The 27,873-nt window shown below is 47.1% G+C and overlaps 10 protein-coding genes across 10 annotated transcripts; 6 read left to right on the plus strand and 4 right to left on the minus strand.

Annotated features, from left to right (window-relative positions):
• The first annotated feature begins 85 nt into the window (after nt 1–85).
• Nucleotides 86–2,301, plus strand: BDV27DRAFT_2265 (putative AP-3 adaptor complex subunit mu). Its single transcript, XM_032076063.1, has 3 exons — nt 86–172; nt 236–655; nt 749–2,301. Exons 1-3 carry the CDS (start codon nt 126–128, stop codon nt 2,130–2,132), a joined length of 1,851 nt encoding a protein of 616 aa, XP_031927054.1. The 5' UTR covers nt 86–125; the 3' UTR covers nt 2,133–2,301.
• A 1-nt stretch (nt 2,302) lies between these two features.
• Nucleotides 2,303–4,870, minus strand: BDV27DRAFT_2256 (hexadecenal dehydrogenase). The gene is made up of 5 exons (XM_032076061.1): nt 4,519–4,870; nt 4,191–4,421; nt 3,302–4,101; nt 2,867–3,226; nt 2,303–2,739 (listed from the first exon to the last, which is right to left on the minus strand). The coding sequence occupies exons 1-5, from the start codon at nt 4,662–4,664 to the stop codon at nt 2,729–2,731; spliced, it is 1,548 nt and encodes a 515-aa protein (XP_031927055.1). The 5' UTR covers nt 4,665–4,870; the 3' UTR covers nt 2,303–2,728.
• Nucleotides 4,871–8,623: 3,753 nt separating this feature from the next.
• BDV27DRAFT_2270 (isocitrate lyase 1) lies at nt 8,624–10,638 on the minus strand. The gene is made up of 5 exons (XM_032076064.1): nt 10,333–10,638; nt 10,122–10,277; nt 9,720–10,062; nt 9,109–9,661; nt 8,624–9,048 (listed from the first exon to the last, which is right to left on the minus strand). Exons 1-5 carry the CDS (start codon nt 10,534–10,536, stop codon nt 8,688–8,690), a joined length of 1,617 nt encoding a protein of 538 aa, XP_031927056.1. The 5' UTR covers nt 10,537–10,638; the 3' UTR covers nt 8,624–8,687.
• A 2,368-nt stretch (nt 10,639–13,006) lies between these two features.
• Nucleotides 13,007–14,576, minus strand: BDV27DRAFT_2304 (deubiquitinase OTU2). Its single transcript, XM_032076074.1, has 2 exons — nt 14,514–14,576; nt 13,007–14,151 (listed from the first exon to the last, which is right to left on the minus strand). Exon 2 carries the CDS (start codon nt 14,119–14,121, stop codon nt 13,144–13,146), a length of 978 nt encoding a protein of 325 aa, XP_031927057.1. The 5' UTR covers nt 14,122–14,151; nt 14,514–14,576; the 3' UTR covers nt 13,007–13,143.
• A 72-nt stretch (nt 14,577–14,648) lies between these two features.
• Nucleotides 14,649–16,232, plus strand: BDV27DRAFT_129182 (short chain dehydrogenase/reductase family). Its single transcript, XM_032067137.1, has 4 exons — nt 14,649–14,803; nt 14,860–15,094; nt 15,163–15,466; nt 15,519–16,232. The coding sequence occupies exons 1-4, from the start codon at nt 14,774–14,776 to the stop codon at nt 15,736–15,738; spliced, it is 789 nt and encodes a 262-aa protein (XP_031927058.1). The 5' UTR covers nt 14,649–14,773; the 3' UTR covers nt 15,739–16,232.
• A 199-nt stretch (nt 16,233–16,431) lies between these two features.
• BDV27DRAFT_129184 (putative potassium uptake transporter) lies at nt 16,432–19,629 on the plus strand. Its single transcript, XM_032067138.1, has 11 exons — nt 16,432–16,652; nt 16,715–16,835; nt 16,912–17,048; nt 17,110–17,299; nt 17,376–17,500; nt 17,554–17,595; nt 17,657–17,962; nt 18,018–18,132; nt 18,279–18,993; nt 19,045–19,088; nt 19,139–19,629. Exons 1-11 carry the CDS (start codon nt 16,616–16,618, stop codon nt 19,407–19,409), a joined length of 2,103 nt encoding a protein of 700 aa, XP_031927059.1. The 5' UTR covers nt 16,432–16,615; the 3' UTR covers nt 19,410–19,629.
• Nucleotides 19,630–20,252: 623 nt separating this feature from the next.
• On the plus strand, nt 20,253–23,249 carry BDV27DRAFT_129190 (alpha,alpha-trehalase). Its single transcript, XM_032067139.1, has 5 exons — nt 20,253–20,604; nt 20,670–20,742; nt 20,807–20,928; nt 20,995–22,736; nt 22,798–23,249. The coding sequence occupies exons 1-5, from the start codon at nt 20,479–20,481 to the stop codon at nt 22,928–22,930; spliced, it is 2,196 nt and encodes a 731-aa protein (XP_031927060.1). The 5' UTR covers nt 20,253–20,478; the 3' UTR covers nt 22,931–23,249.
• Nucleotides 23,250–23,406: 157 nt separating this feature from the next.
• BDV27DRAFT_145681 (uncharacterized protein) lies at nt 23,407–23,807 on the minus strand (the record flags this gene model as incomplete). The annotated part of the gene is made up of 2 exons (XM_032070443.1): nt 23,407–23,461; nt 23,530–23,807. The coding sequence occupies 2 exons, from the start codon at nt 23,805–23,807 to the stop codon at nt 23,407–23,409; spliced, it is 333 nt and encodes a 110-aa protein (XP_031927061.1).
• Nucleotides 23,808–23,927: 120 nt separating this feature from the next.
• BDV27DRAFT_2370 (uncharacterized protein) lies at nt 23,928–24,307 on the plus strand. The gene has a single exon (XM_032076098.1). The coding sequence runs from the start codon at nt 24,048–24,050 to the stop codon at nt 24,258–24,260; it is 213 nt and encodes a 70-aa protein (XP_031927062.1). The 5' UTR covers nt 23,928–24,047; the 3' UTR covers nt 24,261–24,307.
• Nucleotides 24,308–25,987: 1,680 nt separating this feature from the next.
• BDV27DRAFT_158290 (MFS transporter) lies at nt 25,988–27,806 on the plus strand (the record flags this gene model as incomplete). The annotated part of the gene is made up of 3 exons (XM_032072656.1): nt 25,988–26,363; nt 26,423–27,432; nt 27,510–27,806. 3 exons carry the CDS (start codon nt 25,988–25,990, stop codon nt 27,804–27,806), a joined length of 1,683 nt encoding a protein of 560 aa, XP_031927063.1.
• Nucleotides 27,807–27,873: the final 67 nt, after the last annotated feature.

A 27,873-nucleotide genomic window follows, 5' to 3' on the forward strand; every position in this document is an offset into this window, starting at 1 on the left:
GAATCGCATCGATACAGAATAAAGGCGGCATTCGGCGGCAGAACACGGGGACAATTTAAAGATGTCATGAGCGCAGCCCCATGTCGTTGCTTCTCTCCACTGATAAAGGAACCAGACAGATCGGCATGATGAGCGGGGAGATTGATGCGCTTTATATCTACGACGAGCATAAGTAAGCCTATTTCCCGATTTGCTTTAACATCTGTTCTACAATAACTGACTTATCGATCCACAGTAACCCTCTTGTAGAGCAGGTCTATCGATCCCGTCCGCCCTCCGCAGCTACTATCCTACCCCTCTACCTCGCGCATCCAGCTCCGCGGCCGTCGCTCCTTTATATCCCTAATACTACGCCGCCCGTAACCGTTTTCTCAATTGTTCAGTCAAATTTGCTTTTTCTGGCGCTTTCCGAAGTTGATACCGAGCCACTCGTTGCGTTAGAGTTCCTACATCGTGTAGTGGATGTACTTGAGGAATTCGTCGGAGCACCGTTGATTTCACACAAGATACAGGCAAACTATGAAGTGGTTGCACAGTTACTCAATGAAATGTGCGATGCAGGTGTCGTGTGCAATACGGAGCTAAATGCGCTACAGGAGGCCGTTGAAATGCCGGGGTGGATGGGGAAGTTGCTAGGTAATGTAGGGCTGTCAGGGTGAGTCTCTCATGCCCAGTCCTCTTTGGTTTTATATAATATTGCCGCTTATAACTGCCTATCTATTGGCTACTAACATCATCACCTTCAAAGGTCCTCTACGCCTATTTTGGGACCTCCGAATACGCTCAAGCGGTCAATCTCAGCCAATGCGGCGACTCAAGGACCTGCGATACCATGGAGAAGATCTGGAGTGCGGCACACTTCCAACGAGCTATATGTTGATATTATCGAATCACTCTCGGTCACAATGGCGCCTTCAGGGCGATTACTCTCTGCCTTGGTGTCCGGCACCATCGCCTTCACAGCCAAAATATCCGGTGTTCCTGAATTACTCCTTTCCTTGACGGCTCCTGGTGGTCAGCAAGCCATTGGGCGAAAGCTCGAGTTACCCGTTTTTCATCCCTGTGTACGACTGGCAAAATGGAGAGAGCGACCAGGAGAATTGAGCTTTGTGCCCCCGGATGGACGGTTTATTCTTGCAGGGTATGAGGTAGACCTTCTACCCATTGATCCCAGCCTCGATCAGCCGCCAAGTCATATGGAGAAACTCTTCCTGCCTGCCATTGTAGACATTCGTAAATCTCTCGGTCCAACCGGCTCCGATTTCGAAGTCCGCTTGATCCTCAATACAAACTTCCCGGGGTATTCGTCCTCGAACCGGCCTGGAGGACGGAATGGTTCAGGTACGTCGACGCCATCGTTTCTTGGAGGAGGCGGGAACTCCTCGGGTCCTGTCTTAGAAGACGTTTTAGTCACGATACCTATTCCGAAATCGGTCCGTAATATCACAGACATGCAAGCCAGCCGCGGTGATGCGCTCTTCTCCTCTGGTAACAATGTCCTTGAATGGCGAGTCCCGACCAAAGACGCTGGAACTGTCTCGGGCACCGCAACCCTCCGTTGCACCGTGGCCGGACATTCAACCGGTGACGATGACTTCGATGAAGAAGCCGAAGAAGTCGACCCGGAAGCCAACCTCCTCCAGGGCTACTACGATGCCGAACCCTCAACATCCTACCAAGCCCCCGAAGAAGGGACAACAAAGCGGAAAACAAAGAAGAAGAAGAAGAAGAAGGTCAAGAAGTCCTCTCGCGCCGCCCCCGCCATACCAGATGCAGAGCAACAGGAGATAACCCAAGAGATAACCCAAGAGCCATCCCAACCGCAATCCCCGACACCTCCTCAACCCTCTCCTTCACCGCAACCACTAGCACAACAACCTCCAACCGACGACGCGTCTCGCTCAATCTTCCACACTACACAACGCAAAACCAAAGCCCAGTTGAACGCAACACTCATGCCTAATTCTGCCGCGGTGTCATTCTCAGTCAGAGGCTGGCTTCCCTCAGGAATCAAGGTGGACAGTCTGAACATCGACCCGCGACGAAGTCGTGGTTTAGGCGAGACTGTGAAGCCTTACAAGGGAGTGAAGTACTTATGTGTCAGTCGAAAAGGAGTGGAGAGAAGATGTTGATATATACTATTATCATTTGCTTATTTTGATATTTTTTTTTCTCGTTGCTGCTCTTTGGCTACATGGAATGACAATCTAGCAAGGATCTGATATAGATGATAAGCATTCATCATTCGCATGATACGAATAATGATACTTGACATACGTTCAAATAGAATGCATAGAACTAGACTCAAGATGAAAGTGAAAGCAGTTCGTAGGTTAACACTACCTAGCCAGCTAGCTCGAAGATTCTGAATAAACCTCGTTTGTACAACAATACACTTTCAAAGAAATGACAACGCTACCGAACCAAAATATTACATATCCGAATCGAAAATATTAGGTCACATTAAAGCTTCGAAGCACGGCGTTCAAGAACCTGAAGCACGAGATAGGCCACTAACCAAAAACATATTGTGAGTAAGTTCATCATAAATGGGGTATTAGATCAATAGAGTAGATGGGTGTAGATTGAACAAAATGGTATCTCAGAAGGGAAAGAATATCGCAGGGAAATTAAGACAAAAGAAACGGTGGGAAGGAATGGAAGGAAAGCGGCGACTAGTAAGCCTCTCAAAAAAGCCGCAAAAAGGGAGTTAGGGTATCAGTCGAGTTCATTCTCTGTCTGGAGAGGTGCGGACAGTAAGAATTCAAACGTTTCAAGGGCCAATATGGGTTATATGAAAGAAGCCGAAGAGGGGCAGGCAAATCTGTCGGGTATATCGACGAACGAGACGAAAATAATTACTCACCAGCAGCGACAACGACAGCTCTGCCAGCACCAGCCTTCGCAGAGCCTCCGCCGAGAGTGAGGATGTAACGCAGCCAGCCGAATCGGATCTTGTTTCCGCTGCGATCGAAATCGGGTGCGAGAGTGCTGGCTGCCTTGAACTTGCTCAGCTTACCCGCGTATGGCGGATAGCGGATTGAGAGGATGGATTCGAGCCAGCTGGGTGTGCTAGTAATGGGACGACGGTGAACGAAGACGTCGAAACTGGCCTTGCCACGGTAGGCGCCGTGGCCACTCTCACCGACACCACCGAATGGGAGGGTAGGGATGTGCAAAGCAGCATCGTTGACGGAGACACCACCAGAGCGAGTAGAAGAAAGAACTTGGAAAGCGTCAGACAATCTCATACCGTCTTTTTTTTAAGCAATAATGGGAATGAAAACGTGCGGGAACATACTCTTTTCAGTATCTGCCTTAGAGCCGAACGGGTAAAGACCCAGAGGAGTGGCCTGGATTCCATTGGCAATGTTGACTGCCTGTTCGAGGTTGTCCACGGGCAAGATAGGAATCAAAGGACCGAAGCTTTCCTGTGTCAGCATCGAATCATCAACTGAGTCCACCAGAACCAAGGTTGGCTCAATGAAGAGCTCCTTTTCGTCCATTGTACCTCCCATCAAAATCTTGCCCTTGGTATTGTCGAGCATTGACTTGATGCGACGGAATGCACCTTCATTGATGATGCGAGAATAGTCTGGCGATGCCTTGGCACCTTGAGGATAGAATTCATTATAGGCTTTCTTGAATTCTTCAATCACGGCAGGTACAAGGTCCTTATCAACTAGCAGGTAGTTTTGGGAGGTACAGATCTGGCCAGAATTCATCAGTTTACCCCACAGAAGTCTCCGCGCAACAAGTCTCGGGTTGGCGCTCTTAGTGATGATGGCCGGGTTGATGCCACCCAGCTCCAGCACGACGGGGGTCAAATGAGGAGCAGCTGCCTTGGCGATGATACGGCCCACGGTGGCACCACCAGTGAAGAAGATCTTGTCCCATCGCTCGGCGAGCAAAGCTTGGGTCTCCGGGATACCTCCTTGAATAACAGTATAGCAGGACGGATCAAGGGCTGCCTCAATGATTCGCTGGATAACAACCGCAGAGTTGGGCGCATTCTCACTAGGCTTAATCACAACAGTATTACCGGCTGCGATAGCGCCGATGACGGGACCGAGTGTCAACTGGAAGGGATAGTTGAAAGCTCTGTTGAAATATTCTATTAGTATGCTTCCGCAAGCGAAGAGCTCAAGGCATCTTGGGGATCGTATTAAAGGGGGCGGGGGTGAACTCACCCAATAACCAGAACACAACCCAATGGATCCTTGCGAATCTTAGGATTCATAAACTTGAAGGATAGATCAATATCTTCGGCTTTTTCATCCTTGGCCCATTTGTGCAAGTTTCGAGTCACGAACACGAGGTCATTCTGCAGCCATCCACTCTCAGCGACCTCGGTTTCGAAGCGAGGTTTACCCAAATCCAAAGCTGAAGCATCGGCGATCTCTTGCTCATGATCCTTTACGCTGTCAAGACAAACGAAAAAGTGTCAGTCAACCTATGCATTGTGCAGCTCATTGCCAAGCTAAGAATAAAATTATAGATTAAAAAAGTAAAACTCACGCCCAGTAGAGCTTCCGGAGCTGGACCAGTCGAAACTCAAGGTCACGAGTCTTGTGTTCCAGAAAAGTCTTGCGCAGGGTAGACACGCGACCTGGAATATCCTCGACAGGAGTATACTGGAGAGGGGGGATATTCGAGGCGACCATGGTGACGACAATGGTTGTTGGTGGAATGGAGAGAACGGGGAGTGGCGTCGGAGAATTGATGCGGAGACGGAGCACCCCGAGTATAAATGAGCTGATCAGGTGTTATCGCTTGCCCTGAAAGCTTCACGTAGTGTAAAGGAGAGACGATAGACTATTATTTAAGATAGCCAAGGGGAAAAATGAAATCATATATAAATCATTCTTACTTTTGAGACTACGGAGATGATAGACTAATCGAAAATACATTAAGAGGAGTCAACATAAGCACCCACATGATCTTATCCCCCCCTCATCGGCAGTGACAGTTGAACCGCGGTATTCCTCCTCCCCTTAGACCATTAAAGTTGGGTCGGACGAGCGGTCCCACACCATTCATCATTCCAGAACGAACGCCTATACCAAGCTGAGTACTGACAGTGAACTAACTTATCAAGACCGTCTAATATTTCCTCGGCTTAATTCTCAACTACTAGTGACCAGTCTGGTACAGCTACGGAAAATCAACACCAATGACTTCCTCCCCACTGCGTTTTAGCTCATAATCGTTATCCTGTTTAGGTAGGGATCGACATTGCCTGGCTCATGCGATCGACGGAACCTCGCAAGGAGTTCTCCATTGGGCGTCTGCTCCAAATCTCCGAAACCTACTATGGCAAGTACTAGTAATTAATCTCTTGAGTCTTGACTTGACATACTCCACCATATGGCATCTCTAGAAATTAAAAATAACTGTCCATACATTTCAAACGATGATTCACGAAACCAGGTCCAGTCATTAACTTAATATAAGTTCGCTTCTGTTCTCTCCAGTCTGACACTTTCAGTGTCCGATGACCTAGTAAATTTATTTTGCTGCCAACAGTAACTATATATGATCAATCAGTGGAATCACGGAGTACATGCAATGCATTATACACAATCCTGGGTTTACCTGATATTGAGCCGTCATTATTCCCATCAGGGTATACTTAAAAGTTGAGCTCTCGTGGCTTTATATATACAGAAATTTAAGATATCAGCAAGAAAGACTGAAAAAATATCCTCTCCCGACCTTGTTAAATCAAGCTATCAAGACAACATTGCTTTGACTAGTTACTCGAGATACTCATCGGGCACAGTCTTAAGTCGGACAAACAGCCACGAAGGTCGAAAGTTATCTATCTAAGGACTGGAGTGACAACTTCATCAACTAAGTGACAGGGACCTGGCTCCAGCCTTGATAGGGCCCCATGGGCCATTGCGAACAACCCTAGAAAGGTTCCCCATCCTAGACCTGTCAGACTATCTCACTTGGGAAACGGATCCTGGAGGTCTTTACTTAGTTGAGACTCTACAGACTGATTTTGGTTATATAAAACTCCAAACGGATGGGCTAAGCTTGATCATTTATCTGGAGCCAAATCAGAAGATCCTCCCCCAGGTTTTGAGTTCCGCGTCTGGTCAAAGCAGACAGCTGTTGATACCTAGTAGATGATACCGCTGCTGGAAAAACGGAAAAGGTGACAATCAAACATTCACCTCTTCCATTATCTTTCCCCTGGAGGTAGCGGTCTCGCGTCCGCGGATCCTATTTTCGGAAGCCGCGGGTCAGGAAGGCCAAGAGGCCTTTCCGGTTGTGGCGAGCATGGCAGTGCAGGACCCGCGGAAAGTCAACTTTTAAGACTTAGGGTTTGATGAGTATTATGGTTGCGGAGGCGCGGGTGAGTGATTGAGATATTGGAACCATTGATCGGGCTAATAGGAGAGCCTAAAAGAGGTAAGGACTGTAGGATGAGACGGGCACTTGAGCATGCTCCATGCTATGTAGAATCTAATTCCGGAAGTAGTTAAAAGTCGCATGAATTGTTATACCAGTTCGCTGGATAGGCTCAGTCTACCTGCATCTTTGAAGTGTAGACGAGGCCGCCCAACCGAAGTGACATATGTTGATCTTAGATATGTTCGTGCAAGGCCCCGCTGGCACCTTAGGCTGAGCAATCGGCCACCCATATTCCGCGTACCGACACAGACTGCTTCTCTAATCGGCTGTATAGAACCTCTCAAAGGGAATGGCGAGCTGAAGGGGGACTTACTAGCAGCCCGTGATGCTGTGAGGATATTTGCGAAATATGCTGACCCGGAATGACACGTTCAACAGTATTGAAGGTTACTGGCATAGTAGTGGTGAGGTCGTCTCTACACTGGCTGTGATAGTTATAATCCTACGCGCTGAGCTTAGAGAGTCGTGGACGAGTATGAGGCAAATGGTACGAAACTAGGAGATGCCTTATAAGACCTGTACCCTAATTTGGAGCTATCCTAGGCCACTGGTCTTAGTAGCTTTAGCTTCAGCGCCAGTCTCCTTAGTGCTTACAGTGTAGACGCCAGCGTGGGCCACTACTTCCTAACTATCTAGATACTCATGGATGTAACTTGTCAGGTGTGAGTTACTATGAGGCCCATTATGTTCAAGGGACTAAAGTTTTCTTGTCCAGGGTCTCCACCACGCACATGGGCAACGGTTTGCACCTCGCTAGACTAGTGCTGGTTAGGGCTACATAGCTTAGAGCTTTAGACTTAGAGTGCTTAGGGCCCGTCCCTCTAGTCTCTAGCCCCGTCTACTAACTTAAAGCCAACGGCTGTTGATCAGGTTACGGTCAATTCCGACACATTCAACCTATCATGTACTGTGTGGCATGTGAAAAGAAGAAAGAGTCGCTGAGAAGTGGACGTGTTCTTTCCAGGATTGCGAAGTCTTAAAAGTGCATATAGAATGAGGTAGCTCCAGGGAAGCCCTGAGCAAAGTCAATTCCTGGAAATAGTTATCTAGCCAGTGCTTATTTAAATGTCTCTTGAAACTGCACCGAGGGTACGAACCACTAGTGTGTACCAGAGTATAAATCAATATATTCGGTTCCAGAGCCACTGCGCCGTCGCAGGAATGCTATAGCTACACTAGTCACATGAAATGAGTAAGCTGAATACTAATGTAGGTGACTGAACGGCCATCGCAGATCACTCTGGTTTGAAATTAAAGTATTACACAAACTAAAGTGTTTCTGATTCCTGCTATACCAGTTTGGATGATCCTACACTCTAAAGAGGATGGAGTATATATAAATTTCAGCAAGTTCTGGTATCCCGAATGACATTTCATAATATAATCTCAATAATATAACTATCAGAACATCAACACCATTAATAATAAGGCCCTGATGATTATCCCTATCTGCTCGCATATCCAGCGACCAAATACTAAAGTCCATGCATGGCCAAGCCCTCATTGTATAAGTGCATCAGTACGTGGTTGCATCGCCTTTGGGCTCTGATGAGTGGTAATATATTAGTACATGAATTAGTGTTCATAAATATAGACCCTAAAGCTGTTCAAGTGAAAAATTCAATACGTAAAGATACCGCTTAACGGCGGGTTAGAAAAGAGTTGGTTTCGCTGATGTATATATTCACATGTGGGGGAACTGTTGACAAGGATCAATGGCAGGAGACGGTTAGCCGCGGTGCGACGCGGGGTTGGCAGAATTTCTGAACATTTTCTGAAGTTGTTCATCGGATTATGCATCTTTTGGAGGGTCAATGGATCGGAATTGCCAAAGCTCAGATTTTGTATCTAATTAGCTAGGATAGGTGGATACAGTTAAAATACCGTTCCTTTTCATTACTACATTGATAGAATATGGTTTCGTAAAGATAGAAGGGGTGCGATTTACCAGTACAGGACCGTTATCGAGCCATGAGGTCCAGAAGGTCTCACTAGCGCAGATATATCCCAGACCGCCTTTTTCTTTAGCATCGTCGTTTCGGTTCCCCAAGGGCCTTGTAGTGCTGTAGTACTATCTACTCTTTACTGTCAAAGGAATCAGATTTTGCACGAAGAAAAAGAAGAATGCGATAACTAGATCATGCTATGAAAATCGATCCTTTTCATCAAGGAAGCTATAATCTATACATCAAAAACTCCTGGTGGGTACTCAAAGTCGGCTAAAAACAAAAACAGAATCATCAAAAACGATTTGTGAGCTGAGCTCAGTGCTTGAATTGATCTTCCGTCACACCCTTGCCCATGGCCGCAGTGCTGCTCACACCACCGGTGACCATCTTCAGGAGGTTATCCACATAGTTGGCACCGCTCCATTTCTGGTGGGTAACCACATCGACTCCCTGCTCCATCTCCGGCTCTTGGACCAATTCGCCGTAGGCACGCATGCCATGCTTGGAGTAGGCCTTGGCGAACTGGTCAGAAATGAGGGCTGTGGTGTGCAGACCAGCCAGGGTGATAAACTGCCAGCAGTAACCCAGAGCACCCAGGCGCTTGATGTACGTCTCCTGCTCATCGCGGGGCATGGCCTTCTTCCAGTTGAACGAAGGCGACAAGTTGTAGGCAAGTCTAAAAAGTCTTCGTTAGCATCCGGTATAGTAGGTATTCAATTGATACCGGTCTACTTACTTTTGCTCAGGCCAAACAGCGTGAATGCCTTCGGCAAACTCCTTAGCCTGGGCGTAGTCGGGGAGCTTGCTCTCCATCCAGATGAGGTCGGCAAATGGAGCGTAAGCAAGACCACGGTTGATGGCACACTGGGTGCCACCCTGGAGCCGGTAGTAACCCTCACGGGTGCGAGGAGCATCCCAATTCCAGTAGATGTCCTGTCCAGTAATGTTCTTGGCGATCGCGCGAGCTTCAAGGTTGCTCTTGCCCTTGGCGGCCTTCAGGTATTGATCAATGAGGGATTGCTTGTTAGAGTGGGCACCCTTGTTGATGGCCTCAATGACAGCATCGTTGAAAAGCTTCAGGCCAGCCTGAGCAACCCACTGGTCTTCGATAGCTTGGAGTTCGTCTCCCTGCTTTCCAGCTTGTTCAGCCGCCACCATGAGATCCACGAGAGGCTTGAGGTTAGGGTTGGTCGAGCCGACGATGAAGGCATGGTCACGGTGATCGATCGTAGAGGTGATAAGAGTAGCAGCTTCCGCGTCGGTTCTGGCAATGGCAAGAAGATCGGTGCCTGAGAATAGTTAGTCGGCGAAGTCTTTTAAAACCACAAACAGGACAGTCACACGTACCCATGATATCTGCCTGCGCACGGATGGCGACCAAACGGTTGATGTGCTCGCTAATGGGCACAAGAACCTTTCCAGCCATGTGGCCACACTTCTTGGTACCAGGAGCCTGGTCCTCAATGTGAATACCAGCAGCACCGCGCTCAACAAACAGCTTGGTCAACTTCATAACCGCAGTCAAGCCACCATGTCCAGTGTCAGCGTCAGCAATAATGGGACGCAGATAGTCAACGTTTGCCACATTTCCGCGCTTCTCCTTGGGCGTCGTGATCCGTTCCTCGCGCTGTTTCCGGTCATGGAACAGCTGGGCCATCCAGAGCTGGTTTACCTTGTTTGGCACAGTGTTCTGGGTCGATTAGCAACGGAGCTATTTAATCCAATGTGTTCGAAACGAGTGGAGCTTACCATGGGGTAGTCAGCAAGATCCGGGGACGGCTCATCGGTAGAGGAAGCAGTGGAAGAGCTCTGCCAGCCAGAGACATAGACGGTGTCAAGGTACTTTGCCATTTGTGTGACCATTGTGGGTTCGAGACAGCCGTAAGTGAAGCTAGCAACTTTGTTCTTTTGCGACGGGATATTAGCTACTGCTCTGACTTGTTTCGGCTTGAATGCATACCTCGAAGTTGCTCTCCAAAATTTTCCAGAGCTTCTTGCTCTGGACATTTGATGGGTACTCGATCTTCAAGTTTCCACGCTTGGCCACAATCTGCTCTGCGGAGAAAGGGCGTTTGGTGTGTCGCCATCTGGAATCGGTCCACCAGGCCTTGACGGCCTGGACGTCGTCCAAGAACTTCTTGTCCTCGTCCTCGAGATAACCCATGGTGTTGAAAATAATAGGGAGCTTTTTTTTTTTTTAAAAAAAAAGGGATAAATATAGAGATAATTGCAATGATATAATACAGTAGGTACTAATGCAGTGGATATAGTCCCCTTGTCTGATCGGAATACTGATAACCAGAAAGAATGAAATTCAAGGGGGGGAGAAAGATTAAAAAAGTTCTGCTATTCAGAAGCTCTGAATGAATCACCAGGCCAAAGCCAAGGTACTTATTGAGTTGCACGCGCCATGAAAATGCGTCAGAGGGCTGGCCTGTCGTCGGTAAACGCTCGGCTCAGCGGGACAAGAAGGAATGTCACAAAGCTCCGGCTTCGCGTCAACCGGGGGAAAGTTACCAGGATCTTCTGCAGTCACCATTGGACTAGGTTTACCGTAAACTAAATTCACAAGCCAATGCCGATGGTCGGGCAAGGTGACTGGTGCTGTGTTCGGAAGAGAGGATCGAGACTTTGGGAAGATCCTCGGTCTAATGGACCTCTGATGCATTCGCCACTATGAGTATCTGCACGCCTTATAATTCAGTAACCTTAATAGGTGTCATTCTGAGATCGCTGTCCAGGCATTGACTCCTACCTGTATAGCAGAGGACACCCTTTTTCTATAGCAATTGAACATTTTGTTCAAGATACACAGCGGAATGAATTTCAAACGTTCTGAACTACTCTAGTATAAAGAAAGTTAAGATGACGTCGGAACATGTGCTTGTTTTAGATGACCGTACGTGACAATACGTAATGGGCAAAAGTGTATCCCTCTTCAGTAAACCTTCGTATGCTACCATACACGAAACCAGCTATTCTGAGTCATCAGAACTCCGGGGTAAAAAACCTCGCCCTTCTGTTTCTTCCCCACAACCGCGCATTAGTAACTGAACGACAAGGATCATATCAAAGAGATTGGTCGCTTTCAATTTAGATCCCTGATACTTCAAAACTCCACGGAAGACTTTATCCATCAGTAATCTAGTATACACTCCGCGGGTGTTGCGGAACTGACTTCCAAGTTCGATTCTCGATACAGGCAATATCGGATTAGTCCCAGACAGGCAAGAACCTCGGTAGTCAACACACCAATCACAAGCGCCTGTGGTCTCACTCTTGAGATGCACGAGAATGGCCTCGGGTAATTAAGGAGCCATTTTCGTTTCGTTGTCGACTCGATGAGTGTCTGTTGCAAGGATAATAACCAATATACAGCATATAAATCTTCGGACGTTGACCGAAGAGCCAAATCGCTTTTATACAGGAAGTGGGAGAGGGATATGGTGAGGGGGTCTCTGGTAAAATGCCTCGTATAGAACGAATGATATAACTTGAAACCTGGAGTGCAGGTCGATGGCGAATTCACATGCAGAAATTAATATAGAATTCATTTGTAGATGTCTGGGAACAGTACCTCATGCACCCACCCCAAATGCATGTGTCAATGTGATTTAGATTCATGTTGGAGAATTAAATGCACCATATGTTCATGGTCCGTATTCGGCATGATACAGAGAGTGCTCGAGGGTGCTGCCTTACCAGGCTCCCATGGAGCTTTACAAACCATCAGACTATCTACATACATCCGTGCCTTCACTCAATATCCTCAGCTAAGGCTTTCCTAGCACGTTGTACCATGTGGCAGTCTGTATACTTATACTGCTGTTGCTCTAAGTAGCATGGATGGAATCTGCTGAACATGAAGTATACATATGCTTTTTTAGATCAAGGAACCTATTGACATAGTGAGGGACTGATAACACGATGCGTCGCATATCGTCCACGGGAGTCTTTCCTTGTTAACTATCTACGAAGTACCTTGCTAGTAAGCGCCCAGACATACCCCTCAGGGCTGAGCACCATCACACAGGCCAGTAAATGATGGTCTTCCACTACATGTCTTCTACGTTCTGGAATACATTCGAGCTTGCTAAGTCTCAGACTCCTGGAAAGAGCCTGTACAGTTGAAAATACACTTATTTTCAACTAGATATCTTTCACAAGGTTTAAAACAGTGCCTGGATACGTTCGTACAAGATAGGAAGACAACCTGATCTAGTAGACATGAGAAATGTTACGGTGAGTTTTCACGTCGTGGACTGGTCTACGATAAAAACGCGTAATGATGCGTATCCTTCCTATGTGCGATGCTAATCATCACACGAGGGAAACGCTTTTAATTACCCATGCCATGTTCGTGCATTGACCAGTCAATGCACCCAAACTGGGTATTTCAACACATTCGATATTTCTGCGGGGTATCGGCCGAGCCCCAAATACTTCTATAATCGAGCTACCGCCACCTAACAGGAGAGTTTGTTTGGCAAAAAGCATGGGAAGCAACCCTAAACCGTTGGAAGGGAATTATCCACACTGCCTTTGGTCGATATGATCGGACCCTAACGAAGCCGGAATACCAGAGGTCTTGGTGAGGAAGAACCTCGACAACCTATTCCAATGCCATAAGTGGCACGACAAGGGGCATAAGCAGGAGAATTGAAATCTCGACTGAAAATAAGTACCTGATTAGAAAGAGATTTAGAACAGAACCCGAGTTTCGTGACGACGAAGGCTTTGATCGTATATTGACTTGCGTGGATGGCTGAGATCATTTCATAAGTGCGTTATAATGCTCACCGAGACCGTACGTATGCCGATAGTAGGCCAACCAAATGATGCGTTTGCTCTTCTGTTCGTCATCATACTCTTGAGTATCACCTTCGATCTTTTCAATCCTTCCGTCACCTTGTATGATGTTGATTTCCACACCATATGCCTTAGCAATCGCTAATAGCTCTAATTGTCCACCCCACTCTGCTGTAAGCTTGATCTTGCGAGTGTATAGTTCCACGGGCTCTTCCATGAAGGGCACAAAATCAACTTGGTGCTCGTTTATGAAATCGGCTGTCACAGCCCTAACTGCTCTATAGCCATCGTGTTGAGGCGAGGCTACCGTATCAATGCGGGACTGAGTCGGGGTCTCAAGGATGATTCTTTTTGGGTCAGGTTTCAAGCCAAGGCCTAGCATTTCCAGCTGGTAGGCAATGGCGGAGTAGAGACAGTGCCCATCAGGCTTTATCTCAACCTGTTTCAACCCCAACCGTTTGAAAACGCCATCCATGACCTCTTGCTCATCTCCACGATAATCTGTTTGTTTTGCAGCTTCTTCCGCGGCAATGGCAGACTGCGCCGCTTGCTCCGCAGCGCGACGTGCCAGACGAGCCTTCTGGCGATTAGGTTTCTTAGGTCGTGGTGACGGGGTGGAGGCCTCTGCGGTCGCGGAATATGTATCTGGAGAATTATCTATCGATGGAGGGTTCTGTGAACCATCGGTTTCGTCCTTCTGTGTTTTATCTTCTTCCGAACCATTCAAACTGAGATCGTCGAGGTCGTCAACGGGAGGGGCAGGCTCGCCATTTAACTCTGCAATCTCGGCCTGGTGTCGTTCGGAAAGTTCACTCTGAAGCCTATCGCATTCTTCGTTAATACCCCGGCGGGTCTTCTTCGTGGCAGATTTCTTCTTCTGAGTGATGCGTGCTTGGAGATCTTTTTGTTCCTTGCGGTGTTTCGCTAATAACTCCTCCATTCTTGTTAGGGATATAAAGCAAAAGAAGATCTATCGGTCTAATTAGAAATCAAGACAAGAAGAAGAAGAAGAAGAAGAAGAAGAAGAAGAGAAAAGGGTTATGAAAAGAGCACAATCTATGAAACTGCGGGATATGTTGCTGTTGGTACCCCATCTCAAGATCTAACAGAACTGTTACAGCCCCGCAAATCCTTTGCTGGAGGTTGCCCTAGACGGCATCCTAAAAAGGTATAGCGCGTCGAATGCAACTGATGTTGGTTCAACGCCAACTCAGACTGATGACCATAATCTGATATCAAGAATCCAGCTCCATGTTCAAGATAATTCCGATAAGATATTTTTATGATTTCATTGAGGAATTATCAGATCGTTGGTTCTTTGGGCTGACTTACATCTAGAACGATGTCAAAGATCGCATTAATATTTATCCTGTTCCGGGCAGCTTACAGCCTCGGTATCTTCCGTTCAGTAATCTCGGCCGTCGGATAGCTAGGAGCTAGAGTAGTAGTTATATGGCACGAAAGCCCTTCTACTCCTGGATGTCCTTAACGTTAACCAGACTACATCCACCTTGAACTTATACTGAACACCATTCCCGTATAATACCCTGATACTCCATTTGTTGGCAATTTTAGTGTTTGGTGCTGCTATCATGGATTCCCAAAGCCTCTTCGATGTGAAGGTCAGCAATGAAAGTCCCATGAAAGCACCTGGGTCTTTACTGAACGCTGTATTTAGGGCAAAGTGGTGCTGGTCACCGGTGGAGCCAAGGGTATTGGTCGCATGATCTCTGAAGGATACGTAGCGAACGGTGCCACCGTTTACATCTCGTCTCGTGATGCCAAGGCTTGTGAGAAAGCCGTAAACGAGCTCAATGCGCTTGGCAAAGGAAAGGCACACGCCATCCCCGCCGATTTTTACAAAGAAGAGGATGTTAAGAAATTGGCTGAAGAGCTTGGGAAGCGCGAGAGCAGTACGTTCTTGGTTAACGCCACCATCCGACTGGGCTGCCGTCTTAAACTTAACTAATTTACCAACCAGAGCTGCATGTTCTTGTTAACAACTCCGGATCGAACTGGGGTGCTCCTTACGATGAATATCCTTCCTCTGCTTGGACTAGAGTACTCACTCTGAACCTCCACAGAGTCTTCGACCTGACGAGGCTCGTTACACCCTTGCTGGAGAAGGCAGCCACCTCGGGCGACCCAGCCCGCATCATCAACATCGGTAGCATCGATGGTCTTCGGGTTCCAGCACTTGAGACGTTTGCTTATAGTGCCAGTAAGGCCGGTTTGCATCATCTGAGCCGAGTCCTTGCAAACCACCTTGGTAGAAGAAACATCACGTACGTGTTATTTACGATTTGATAGAACGCCCACTAACCGATTCACCTACAGATCAAACTCGCTGGCTTGCGGTCCCTTTGAAAGTAAGATGATGGCTGCCACCCTTGAAACATATCGGGAGCAGATCGAAGGAAATATCCCACTGGGCCGTATTGGTACCCCCCAAGATGTGGCCGGTGCCTGCTTATTCCTGAGCAGCCGCGCTGGCTCGTATGTGAATGGAGCCACTATCACACTGGACGGTGGCAGCGCTATTGCTGCCAAGCTGTAAGATCTAGGTTGATGTAGTACATATCAGAAATATTGACTCCACAATCCTGCGATTAACAAGATAGCGTCCTGTTACAGAAGGTTTAACCTAAAATTTCATTGGCATATCTATGAACCGTTTCTTTGCTTTTTCTGAATATTCACCTGCAGGCTTATGTACAATGCTCATGCAGAGTAAACTTTCAGTCTGGCACGTTTTTCTTAGCGGGCGCATACCAATCTACTACTGGTATTAGTAAATGCTGAACCCTATTGACATCATCGAGCATCTACATCGCTCTGTGCGCATACTATTATGACATAACAGTGTCAACTGAACGGCGCCACATATGCCATAACTGGCGGAAGTTCGCGGGAAGTATCGTCAGGCAGCCTGTAGCAAGGAAAAAGCATGTTCATTGGGATCGCAAGCCATCAGCCCTTCTGATATTAGGATCGACTTACGGATGACTCCGTTTCAAGCTGAAGTGTCAGGGTGGCTGTACGGAGTGTGCAGCCTATTTGTTTTGATCTCGATGAAAGTACTGGCCCAGAAAATTCCCTCTTATATTGCTAGCGATCCTCCACTTGGGGGTCGATCTAAACTATAGCGACGGATCGCGTGGGGTTGAGGCTCGCTGCAGCCGCAATTGGTCTGGATTAATCCCTCAATTTGATACTACTTACTTAATACGATTCCTTGGTGCGTTTCACGTGAGCAGTCATATTATTTGATTTTAATATAGATCTATATGTTATGCTATTTAAACCTCAAGATTTCGAAGAGTTACCCATAGCCCTGTGCTGCACTTTTGGATGCAGCAGCTTCACCCCTAGCGATTTTGGCCCTAGTGTGCCTTACATATCGAACATTCTAATACCAACTGCTATCCATCAACATGTGGAAGCCGCCGGTGAACTTTATCACCTTGCATTGTAAGTCGGGAGATTCCGAAGGTATTATTGAACAGCACTGACTTGATCGCTCATGAGCGTAGATACATACATCATTCTTTGCAGTCTATTGGGGATAGTTATCCTTTATCCCTATGGCAATTTGAGCGCGATCAATGCATTCTTCTTTGGAGTCAGCTCTGCCACAGTATCAGGACTTAATGTGTTGGTCTGACCGTCTCCTATCATCTTTGAAGAACTATTACGGAGAAGAATTGTCGCTGAGCAACTCTTCGTTCAGTGTTGATCTAAAAGACCTTAAAACATACCAGCAGCTGTTTTTGTACTTCATTCCCACCATTTGCAACATGTGCTTCACCAATATCCTCGTGGTCATTGTGCGACTCTATTGGTTTGAGAAGCGTTTGAAAGAGACAGGTACTTAACTGGCTCTTTGGTGCTCATGTCGGGACTTGTACTGAAGCGGATCATCCGATAGCTCCCACTGCCTTTCGCCCAAGTTCACGTTCAGTAACTCCTAAGGAGTATGATTATGACCAGGAGGCACAGCCCAGAAAACTGAATTTCAATTGTGCCCGGGACTCAGAACAGACCGCCGGAGAGAGGACTAGTAACATGGACAACGAGCGCTTGGCAGGCTCGAACAGAAGCCAAACAGCGCCACAAGAGTACGTGAAACCTATCCTTGCATTATGGTCATAGTATCTGGTGTGAAACTTACTAAAATTTCCATTCTACAAGTAGACTAACAGACTCGAAGCCTCCAGATGGCCAGGACTCAGATACTATTCAGCCAACTAACCGTCGTATCTCCTTCGTGGACAACAATAAGGCTCTATACATTCCTTCTCCACGGGAACGTGATAGAGGTATACAATCCTACTTTAATCCCGATTATTAAATCTATGCTAACGGAACAAAGGCCAGCCTATAGTGGAGGTAGACGAAAGATCAAATAAGGATGGTACGTGACCTTGTTCTTTCTATTCAACAGGAATGACAGACAAATGTCTCATTGGCATCAGAAATATCGGAATATGCCGAAAATGATGACGCCAAGTCAGAGATTCGCCGTCGATTAAGGGATACTTCTAACCCGCTCGAACGTGTTGCTTCCTCCCTGTTTGTGCTCGGTTCGCAGCCTAGCAAGACTCAAGGCTCACAGCTTCGCGAAGATATCTCCTTATCTAAGAGCTCGAACCTTCCAAGTATTTCGGCAGAAGCGACCCTCGGTAGGAATTCAAAATTCTATAACCTGACTGCTGAAGATCGGGAAAGGTTGGGAGGTATAGAGTATCGGGCTCTAAAGATATTATTGAAGACCGTGCTAGGTATCGATCTTGTCATCAAAACTGTCTGGAGGATTGGGACTAACTCTAATGGTAGGGTACTTTTTCGGTCTCCATATAATTGGTGCAATATGTCTCGTGGGTTGGATACAGTATGCTGGTCCTAAGTACCGGGATTACCTAAAGGAATGTGGACAGAATCATATCTGGTGGTAAGTGCATCACCGAGCAGTATCATACTTTCATATTGCCGACCGGGATTATGCCTAAAGTAATGGGACTATTTGAAGCATTCGCCCAAGGCATTGCGGAATGGATTTTAAGAGCCAAGCGTATACTAACATCGATGCACTTTTAGGGCGTTTTATGCGGCGCAAACGATGGCAAACAATCTGGGGTTCACCCTTACCCCAGACTCCATGGTCAGCTTCCAAGACGCAACTTTTCCCATGCTAATCATGACATTCTTAGCATATGCTGGGAATAACCTCTATCCTGTTCTTCTGCGTCTCATTATTTGGACTACCTACAAAGCTACTCCAAGGCACTCGTCGCTCAGAGAGCCCCTGGATTACCTCTTGAAGTATCCTCGCCGATGCTATACGCTGCTTTTCCGTAGCAAACCGACTTGGGTTCTCTTTGGGATTATCTTCGTCTTGAACTTTGTCGATGTTCTCTTGATCGTTGTGTTGGATCTGCATAACCCCGCTGTCAACACCCTCCCTGGGGGACCGCGGGTGCTGGCAGCCATCTTCCAAGCAGCATCAGCACGGCATACGGGGACTTCGAGTTTCAACCTTGCCGATGTAAACCCAGCCGTCCAATTCAGCCTACTAGTCATGATGTATATCTCTGTATTCCCTATCGCTATTAGTGTGCGTGCGTCCAATACCTACGAAGAACGTTCACTTGGAGTGTTTTCCAGCGACGGCGAGGTCGACGAGAGTAACACCACGACTTACGTCCTGTCCCATGTGCGAAACCAACTCAGCTTCGATCTGTGGTACATCTTTCTTGGAATATTCTGTATCTGCGTTGCCGAATCGAACAGAATCATGGATCCTTCTGAGCCGGTGAGATCGCCTTGAACATTCAGCTCCAGAGCAGGGGTTAATAAAGAATAGGGGATCTCCGTCTTTGCGGTATTCTTCGAGGCCATTTCTGCATAGTAAGCTACTAATCCATGAAATACTCTAGAGAGGCGTTAACGTTTCATAGCGCAAATGTCGGCCTCAGCTTGGGGTATCCAGGAGTCAATACTTCTTTGAGCGGACAGCTGTCGACTTTCAGTAAAGTCGTTGTCTGCCTTATGATGATTCGAGGAAAGAACCGCGGGCTGCCCTATCAATTAGATCGGGCTATTCGTCTCCCCAGCGAACGCCTGGTTGATGACCAAGTGGATTCTGAGTCGGATAATCCGTATACGGACGAGAAATTGGATCCGATGGACGTTCGAGACCTGAAAGTGAAACGGTCTCACACCAAATAACATCGGTTTTGGGTCACACGACTATACATCGCCCGGATAGACCCCCATACATGTTTTTAGGTGAATGGATTTTGTAATAGACAGCAGAAAATTTACCACTTGGTGGCCTATGCTCCCTACCATTTGACAACCGAGCGATGAAACCTGGCTAGTGTAAGGAAAGCGCTTACTAAAGGAAATGTACTCTGTATTGTGTAAGGTAACCTAAGGGAGAATAAAGAAATTCAATAGATAAGACTAAAGGGGCGCGTGATGTCGCCTGACTCCAATAGTGTTTTGATCTATTAAGCAGCGCGAAACTTTGAAAGGCCGAGATAAGAATGACAGATAATAAAATCCTCGTGCCCGTTAGTTGGAGTTGGCCGTGCGAATACCAGCTCCCTAATAAATAGAGGGAAGAAAGCTTCTTCTGTCTATGGATTTTTATGGGTCGGTGGAGCGATGACATTGGTTATGCCGTCATAACCTTTCGGTTGGCACTGCTGCTTTGCTGGTTGAACAATCCATCTTTTTTTTTTTTCCGGGCAGATAGAAATTGGATGCTCTATTAAAATCTTCACGAGTAAAGAAAAGCACAGTTTTTGTCTGTTTTGATGATTTCTACACCGCTATCTCTTGGGAAAAAGCAAAGGGGAAAAAAGAGTCGTCCCACGGAGGAAAGATTCTCGAATAGATTTCAATAGATTCATTCCTTAGTGTTGTGACGTCGCGGGACCCATTTAAATTCTACTAAAAAAAGGATGCCAACAATCGCACTAGAACTGTGGCCAATTTGCGAAGAGAGACGGCTATGAATACGGAGTAGTTCTTTATTCTTAAATCAATCGCCTTCACCTTCAACTTCTTTGTCCAGCTCTCTTCGCTATACCGGTACCAGTTACAGACCAACTAAATTCTCCAACGACCCGTTGAATACCGCCTGAACGCCACATTACCGACCTTGCGTGTCCATTGGTTTCGCTCCACCAACATCCTTGTTCTCCCGAAACCCTTCCTCTATTTTTTTAAACCCCCGAATTCCCATTGTTCTCTTCCCTATCCCTTCTATCCTCCCAGAAATCTTAAGACGATGAGCTCGTCAAATGGGACCCACCGCAGACAGGACTCCGTAGACCCCTTTTCTCACCCCGACGTCTATTATGGTGACGAGGAAGCCAACGCGCGCATTAAGGACCGCAGACGTGCGTTCTCAACGGTAAGTAGGGGACCCCGGAGTAAGGTCAATAATGTCAACTAATCATCCCTGGGTGTGCACGACAGAACCTGAACCAGTTCAATCGCCAGGATATCCAAAATTTCCTTGGTGGAATTCCGGCAAGAAGAGGAAGTCACGGTAGGTGTTTTCTTCCTATCTGTAGCAATCCTGAGTCAGGTACACTGACGCACGTGGTCAACAGATGAGATTTCGGCTCAACCCCGCAAATTCCTTATCGATGTCGAACAAACGCTGGAGAGTCTCTTGGAAAGGGAGGATACGGACAGGAACATGCAGATAACCATCGAGGATGTAGGACCCAAGGTGCGTGGATCGGTGGTCCTTTCAGCCCCTCTTCTCCCGCCAGGCCAACACTAAACCGGGCTACAGGTGCTTTCCCTAGGGACCGCAGCATCGTCCGGATACAATAAATTCGATGTGCGAGGAACGTACATGCTCTCCAACCTCCTGCAGGAACTTACTATCGCTAAGGACTATGGCCGGAAAGTCATTGTCCTTGACGAGGCTCGTCTGAGCGAAAATCCGGTCGCTCGTCTTTCCCGTCTCATTAAAAATTCTTTCTGGAACGCCCTGACTCGCCGGATCGATGGGTCCAATATTGAGGTAGCGGGCCGAGATCCCAAGGACTGGACAGACGATCCACGACCCCGTATCTACATCCCACCGGGTGCTCCTGAGCAGCTGGAGTATTATAGGGGAATTGCTAAGGCACACCCGGAACTCCGTCTGGATGTGCAGGTGCTGGATTCAGACATCACCCCAGAGTTCGTGAAGGATCTCAACAGTAAACCCGGTCTTCTCGCCCTGGCAATGGAGAAGAAGTACGATGAAACTACCCAGAAAACCGAATATTCCGGGGTGCCATTTGTGGTTCCCGGAGGACGGTTCAACGAGTTGTATGGGTGGGACAGTTATATGGAGTCTCTGGGGCTGTTGGTCAGCAACAGAGTGGATTTAGCCAAGTCCATGGTGGTCAACTTCTGTTTCTGTATTAAACACTATGGAAAGATTCTGAATGCCAACCGGTCCTATTACCTACTACGTTCCCAGCCGCCATTCTTGACTGATATGGCTCTGAGAGTGTATGAGCGGATTAAGGGTGAACCTGATGCTCTGGAGTTCCTGCGGACTTCGATACTTGCTGCGATCAAGGAATACTACAGTGTCTGGACCGCCGAGCCACGGTTTGATCCAGTCTCTGGCCTGTCGCGGTATCGCCCTGAAGGGCTGGGCGTACCGCCAGAAACTGAGCCAACGCATTTCCTCCATCTACTAACACCCTATGCTGAGAAGCACGGTATGGAATTTAATGACTTTGTTCAAGCATACAATAATGGCATCGTTAAGGAGCCGGAGCTTGACGAGTACTTTTTGCATGATAGGGCTGTCCGAGAATCTGGTCATGACACAAGCTACCGTTTGGAGAGAGTTTGTGCCAATATTGCTACGGTTGATTTGAACGCTCTCCTTTACAAGTACGAGGTGGACATCGCTCGTATAATTCGGACTTACTTTAAGGACAAACTAGAGATCCCCCCTGAGTTTCGTACTGAACAGTCGAAGGACATTGCAAGCGAATCCTCATCTGTCTGGGACCGCAGAGCTAGAAGAAGAAAAATGAGGATGGACACCTATCTGTGGGACGAAGAAAAGGGGATGTACTTTGACTACGACACTGCTAAGCAAGAGCGGACCACTTATGAGAGTGCCACAACCTTCTGGACAATGTGGGCAGGTCTTGCCACTCCCCAACAAGCGTCGGAGCTAGTCAGCAAGGCTCTTCCGAAGTTTGAGGCCTACGGCGGCCTGGTTTCAGGCACTGAAGAGTCGCGTGGTGTTATCAGTTTGGATCGGCCAAACCGGCAGTGGGACTATCCTTATGGATGGGCACCGCAGCAGATGCTGGCATGGACAGGACTACTCCGCTACGGCTACCAGGAAGAAGCCGAGCGACTTGCATACAAGTGGCTATACATGATCACCAAAGCTTTTGTTGACTTCAACGGCGTTGTCGTCGAGAAGTATGACGTCACTCGGCCTATTGACCCGCACCGGGTCGATGCTGAATATGGAAACCAAGGTGTAGATTTCAAGGGTGCACCTCGTGAAGGGTAAGATTCTTCTTGTCTTCATGGCTCTCGATAAACATTTACTAACAGCGTCTACTTCTAGGTTCGGTTGGGTCAACGCCAGCTTTGTCTATGGGCTGGAGATTCTTAACGCTCACCAGCGACGTGCCCTGGGAGCCATTACCCCATATGAAACCTACAACAAAGCTGTGGCAATCCAGAACGACAGCGACTAGGTTATTACGACTTGAACGTTGCATGAGGCACGTGTTTTGCTTTTTGATACATTTGGCGGCCGTCATTGCTTCTGAAGGACCAGAAAAGACGGGGGTTTGAACTTGGCAACAAAATTACACAGTTATACTTACATATAGTGCGGTCTCTTGAATTTTCTCTTTTCATTACTTTTTCTGATTTAATTCATTCTCTGAGGTTAAATAAAAGGAAAAATGGATGGGAATAGAAACTGGCTTACTCCGTACACTTTGAGAGTACTTTGACGAGCTATGATCCAGCTACGAATGATACAGGCGCCACTTCTTTTTTTTTTTTTTTTTTTTTTTTCGCTTGGCGAGTTTGACTTTTGATATATTATTGTGTCTAGCAACTGTTTAATGAAGCATTTTAGGGTATAATCTGCTATTTGTTCGGGGGGCTTTCTTTTTCTTTTCTTTTGAATTCCCCCCAACACACAGGGACAACCAACTACAGCTCAAAAATTCTCCATTCTATAAACACCATAGGAAGGCTGCTCATACGGATGAGCCCTAGAGAATGCACGAAACGAGATAAGCGAACATGAAACACCCTATACGAAAATTCAACAAGAACCTACTTCTTCAATGCCTCAACAGCTTGCCGGGCAATATCCTCACTAGCACACAATGCCTCTACCCTGACCTCCTCCGTTGTCTCCAATTCGCCCACCTTCCCGATATGCGGGTTAGCTGCATCTCCAGGACGGAACTGGGAGGTGCCTGGAGTGGTCCAGCAGCACTCCGTGTAGTTCCCTTGGCCGGGGTAACGGCCTGCACCTGCAGAAAAGATAGCCGTCTTGCAGGCCGATACGGCGGAGGGGGGAACGAAGAATACAAGTCTGAATCGAGGGGACATTATTGAGTATGTGGTGTGGTTAGAGGGTTGGGGTTTGTCAGGCTGGATTTGGTGTAATGTTGAGGTTTCACGGGTGTGTTGATGTGGGGTTGTTTTCTAAGGTTGTTTGGTCTGGATTGTTGGGGGTTAATGGGGATGCAAAAGTAGCAATATTATGGCTTTCTAGTATATTAGACCTCTATCATTGCGAGCGCCAATCAATCGCGCCCCTTAATTCCGGTGATAGGTTGGGAATGGCAAATGATATGTGTGGGGAAGTATAAAGAAGGCTTTCGAGGTATTGACCATTGGATGCTCGACTATTGCTGTTGGGCACCGATGCAGACGGCACGGAGAGGGGGAAGCGGAATGTTTGTTGTGATAACGCTAAAAGGGCTAATTGCGGCTACCTTGCTAGCGTTTCATAGTTCAAGTGCAGATGGGTACTTCAGAGTCGATTGTGTCCAGTTGTGAAACATGCATTCACTGTTTAAGATGGAGTTATGATTTTGAAACTGTCTAAAAGGAGGGGTTAGATCTTGTCCATGATATGATTGCTTATGGTGTACTATAACCCCCAAATCATTTAACAGTAAGGAAGGCCTGTAGCTTAGGTATCTGGGCGTTTAGGGCATTGATCTCATTGGCATTAAGAGACTTGGGGGTAAAAATAGATGAGCTACGGACGTAGTGTAACCGGGCTGATCTACGTACACTACTCCGTACACTAGCTTTTATTGTAGGTTAATGCTTGGGTTTGGACCCTGGTGCCTGCTTGGTCTTTGCCTATTTGTTGACTGCTTGATCTGCAATCTGAAGGGTCGATCTATACATCACAGCCCAAGTGGTTCATTCAACAGTTCTTTGGTCACGACCAGACTAGTATGAGATTAGTAGCCGGAAGTTGATGGTCTTGAATGACTTCTGGAGAAGGTGAGTTGTTGCAATCGCAATGACTAGTATAGTCAATATTCAGTGTAGCAGTTTTCAATAATTTAGAGCGAGGCTGGAGATGCCAGTCCAATAGCCCCAGACGTTTGTGGCTATGGTTCGCCATCACAATCACAATCACAATCACATTAACGATGATGGTGACTGAAAGTGAGTGAAGAGGTTAGAAGCAACTACATATAGGAAGGTTCCTCTAATCGGAAATGCCTCTTCCAGTCTTTTACTTGTACTTGATACTATACACAACCCCTAAATTGTATAATGTCTGGGGTAGGTATGAATGCTTGACCTCGGTAAACATGGTTAGGGCGCGACAGAATCCGCAAGCGGGACCGGAAATGGCTGGCGACTGGAGGGTCGGATGGAACGGCACGTCGTTACTTAATCGTGACTGGATATCTTGACCTAGATTCGGTTCCACATTCTTTTAGACTTGATTCATCATACCCCGGAGTAAAAGGTTGCCAATAGCAATGAAATGTCTCTATCCGTGGTTATATGCGGTGCTTGAATGACACCATAGAAAAGCTTCTTAGGCATTCTTACTTACCTAAAGTCAGATAATCGACTGTGTTGCGGATTAATATCCGAAGCATTTGAATCAATAAAGATCATACTCCAGAAATACTCGAAAACCCACTCTTATCAGAGCCCAGATACATGAGACCGTGAAGACTAACCTACTCCGAAGTATAACGGCGCTAAGGTTATCAAAAAAAAAAAAAAAAAATCAGTGCCTGGACTCCTGGAGACCAACACAACCCGCTTTGGAGAGGGGTGTAGAATCTGCCATCTACACCTGCCTTTTTGATAATAATTGCTGATAAAGGAAAAGGATCTCCTACAAGCGTTGCAACTTCCGCATTCAAACAACTTCTTTTCTTCCTTCTCCCTTTTTGCCTTTTGGCTTCGCCTCTCCGCTCACCTCTTTTCCATGTTCGATAGGAAGATGATAATAGAGCATATCGCTATCCTTATATCTCGCTAATTAGATTTCTACGCTGCAAGGCGTTGACGCGGGCGTGTCCTTTCAGCCACTGTTCGCTGTTTTCTTTCTTTCTGCGCCGCTGATTAACTTCTTGACCAAATCGCCGCTCCAAACGTGGGCACACAGAGGGAGGTGTGACTGGCGAACTGAGTTCTTGATATGTGTCAATCATAATCAAGTCGCACCCCTCTCCAAATTTGAACTCCTTAATTGAATTTATGCGCAACACAAAGAGTCCCAAGATAATAAGCCACGCTGAACCATGGAAAAAGAGGGCACATTTGCGGCTATACCGCCAGATTATGCTCCTAGAGAACATGAGAGACACGCGATGGATCCACCACAAAGGATCACCGCAGATACCGATAGTGATTACCATTCAATATCACCTGAGGACCGTCCGCCTCAAGCATTCGAAGGAAAAGACGAAGAATGTCGCCCTTCCTATGCCTCGGACACAAGCCACGATGCTGCGGTTGTAGTGCCGAGAGTAAATCGCAGAGGACTCTTTGGTCAATTTACGCTGCTGGCGGAAGTTGAAAACCCGAAGACGTATTCTCGGAAGAAAAAATGGTTCATCACTTTCATTGTTGCGTGGGCAGGAGCCACAGCCCCTATGGGAAGTGCAATACTCTTCCGTAAGTCGATGCCCCTTCTAAGTCTATCTTGATGGGACATGGTTATTTACTGCGTCTAGCTGCCCTCTCTCAGGTTACCAAAGAGCTAAGCTCGACAACCACTGTGGCGAATCTTAATATCTCGTTGTACATGCTTAGTATGTCGATTTTTCCGTTATGGTGGTCATCTTTCAGTGAAAAACTGGGGCGACGGACTATATACCTTGTATCGTTTTGTCTCTTTGTGATATTCAATGTACTCTGTGCCATTTCCAAGTCAATGGCCATGCTTATTGTCATGCGAATGCTCAGTGGTGGAGCTTCTGCTTCGGTCCAGGCGGTCGGTGCAGGGACAATTGCGGACTTATGGGAATCTCAAGAGAGAGGCCGTGCTATGGGAATATTTTACCTTGGACCATTATGCGGGCCGTTGGTGGCTCCTATTGTTGGAGGTGCTTTGGCTCAACGCTGGAAATGGAGGAGCACGCTATGGTTCCTAGCAGCTTATGGAGGCATAACCGTTGCGTTCATATTCTTCGCCCTTCCAGAGACGTTGATATCGGCAAAATCCCCTAGTCCTAATACAAGTAGCGAGCAACAGGAGCCGATTGGGCGTCGACTGAGCCGAGTCTCTTCCCGGCAGGTTGTGGGGTTCACTACAAGGTGGCTGAAGCTCCTCAAGATGGCTCTCGTCGATCCGCTGAAAATTGTGCTTTATCTTCGATACCCACCAGTCTTACTGACGGTATACTACGCAAGTATCACTTTTGGCTCTCTTTATGTGTTGAATGTCAGTGTTGAACACACTTTCGGGGGCGATCCATACAACTTCACTACGATCCTTGTCGGTCTGCTCTACATCCCAAACTCTTTGGGCTATGTCGTCGCCAGTACATTTGGAGGGCGGTGGATGGACAATATCATGCAGCGAGAAGCCAGAAAGGCACAAAGATATGATGAGAGTGGCAATTTGATCTATCACCCCGAAGATCGCATGCGTGAGAATGCCTGGCTTGGTGCTTTTTTGTACCCTGCTGCGTTGATTTGGTATGGCTGGACTGCAGATCGGGGTGTATTCTGGCTTGTGCCGGTATGGTGTTCATTTCCTCCTCCATTTTCATATACTATGCTTTATGGCTAGAGTAACTAAAGAACGTATTTCCGCAGATGATTGCAAATTTCTTCTTCGGCATAGGATCTATGCTTATCTTCAGCATGGCAACGACGATGCTGACGGAATTCATGCCCAAGAAGGCTTCATCAGGAGTCGCACTGAATAACTTCATGAGGAATATTTTCTCCTGTGTCGGCTCTCTGGTAACAGCTCCTATCATCGACGCCATTGGTAACGGATGGTTATTTACTATACTCGGGATTGTTGCCTTTCTAAGCAGCTCTGTCCTGTTTGCGATGAAGGTCTTTGGGCCGCGCTGGAGAAAGTCGATGGATGCACTCAGGCATTGACGAGGTTAGTAGAGTCTAGCTGTCTAATTGTGGGCCTTGAGAAGGCGTGGCGTTCTAGAACTTTCAA

Source organism: Aspergillus caelatus (genome assembly GCF_009193585.1).
Source record: "Aspergillus caelatus strain CBS 763.97 unplaced genomic scaffold BDV27scaffold_100, whole genome shotgun sequence".
NCBI lineage: Eukaryota > Fungi > Ascomycota > Eurotiomycetes > Eurotiales > Aspergillaceae > Aspergillus > Aspergillus caelatus.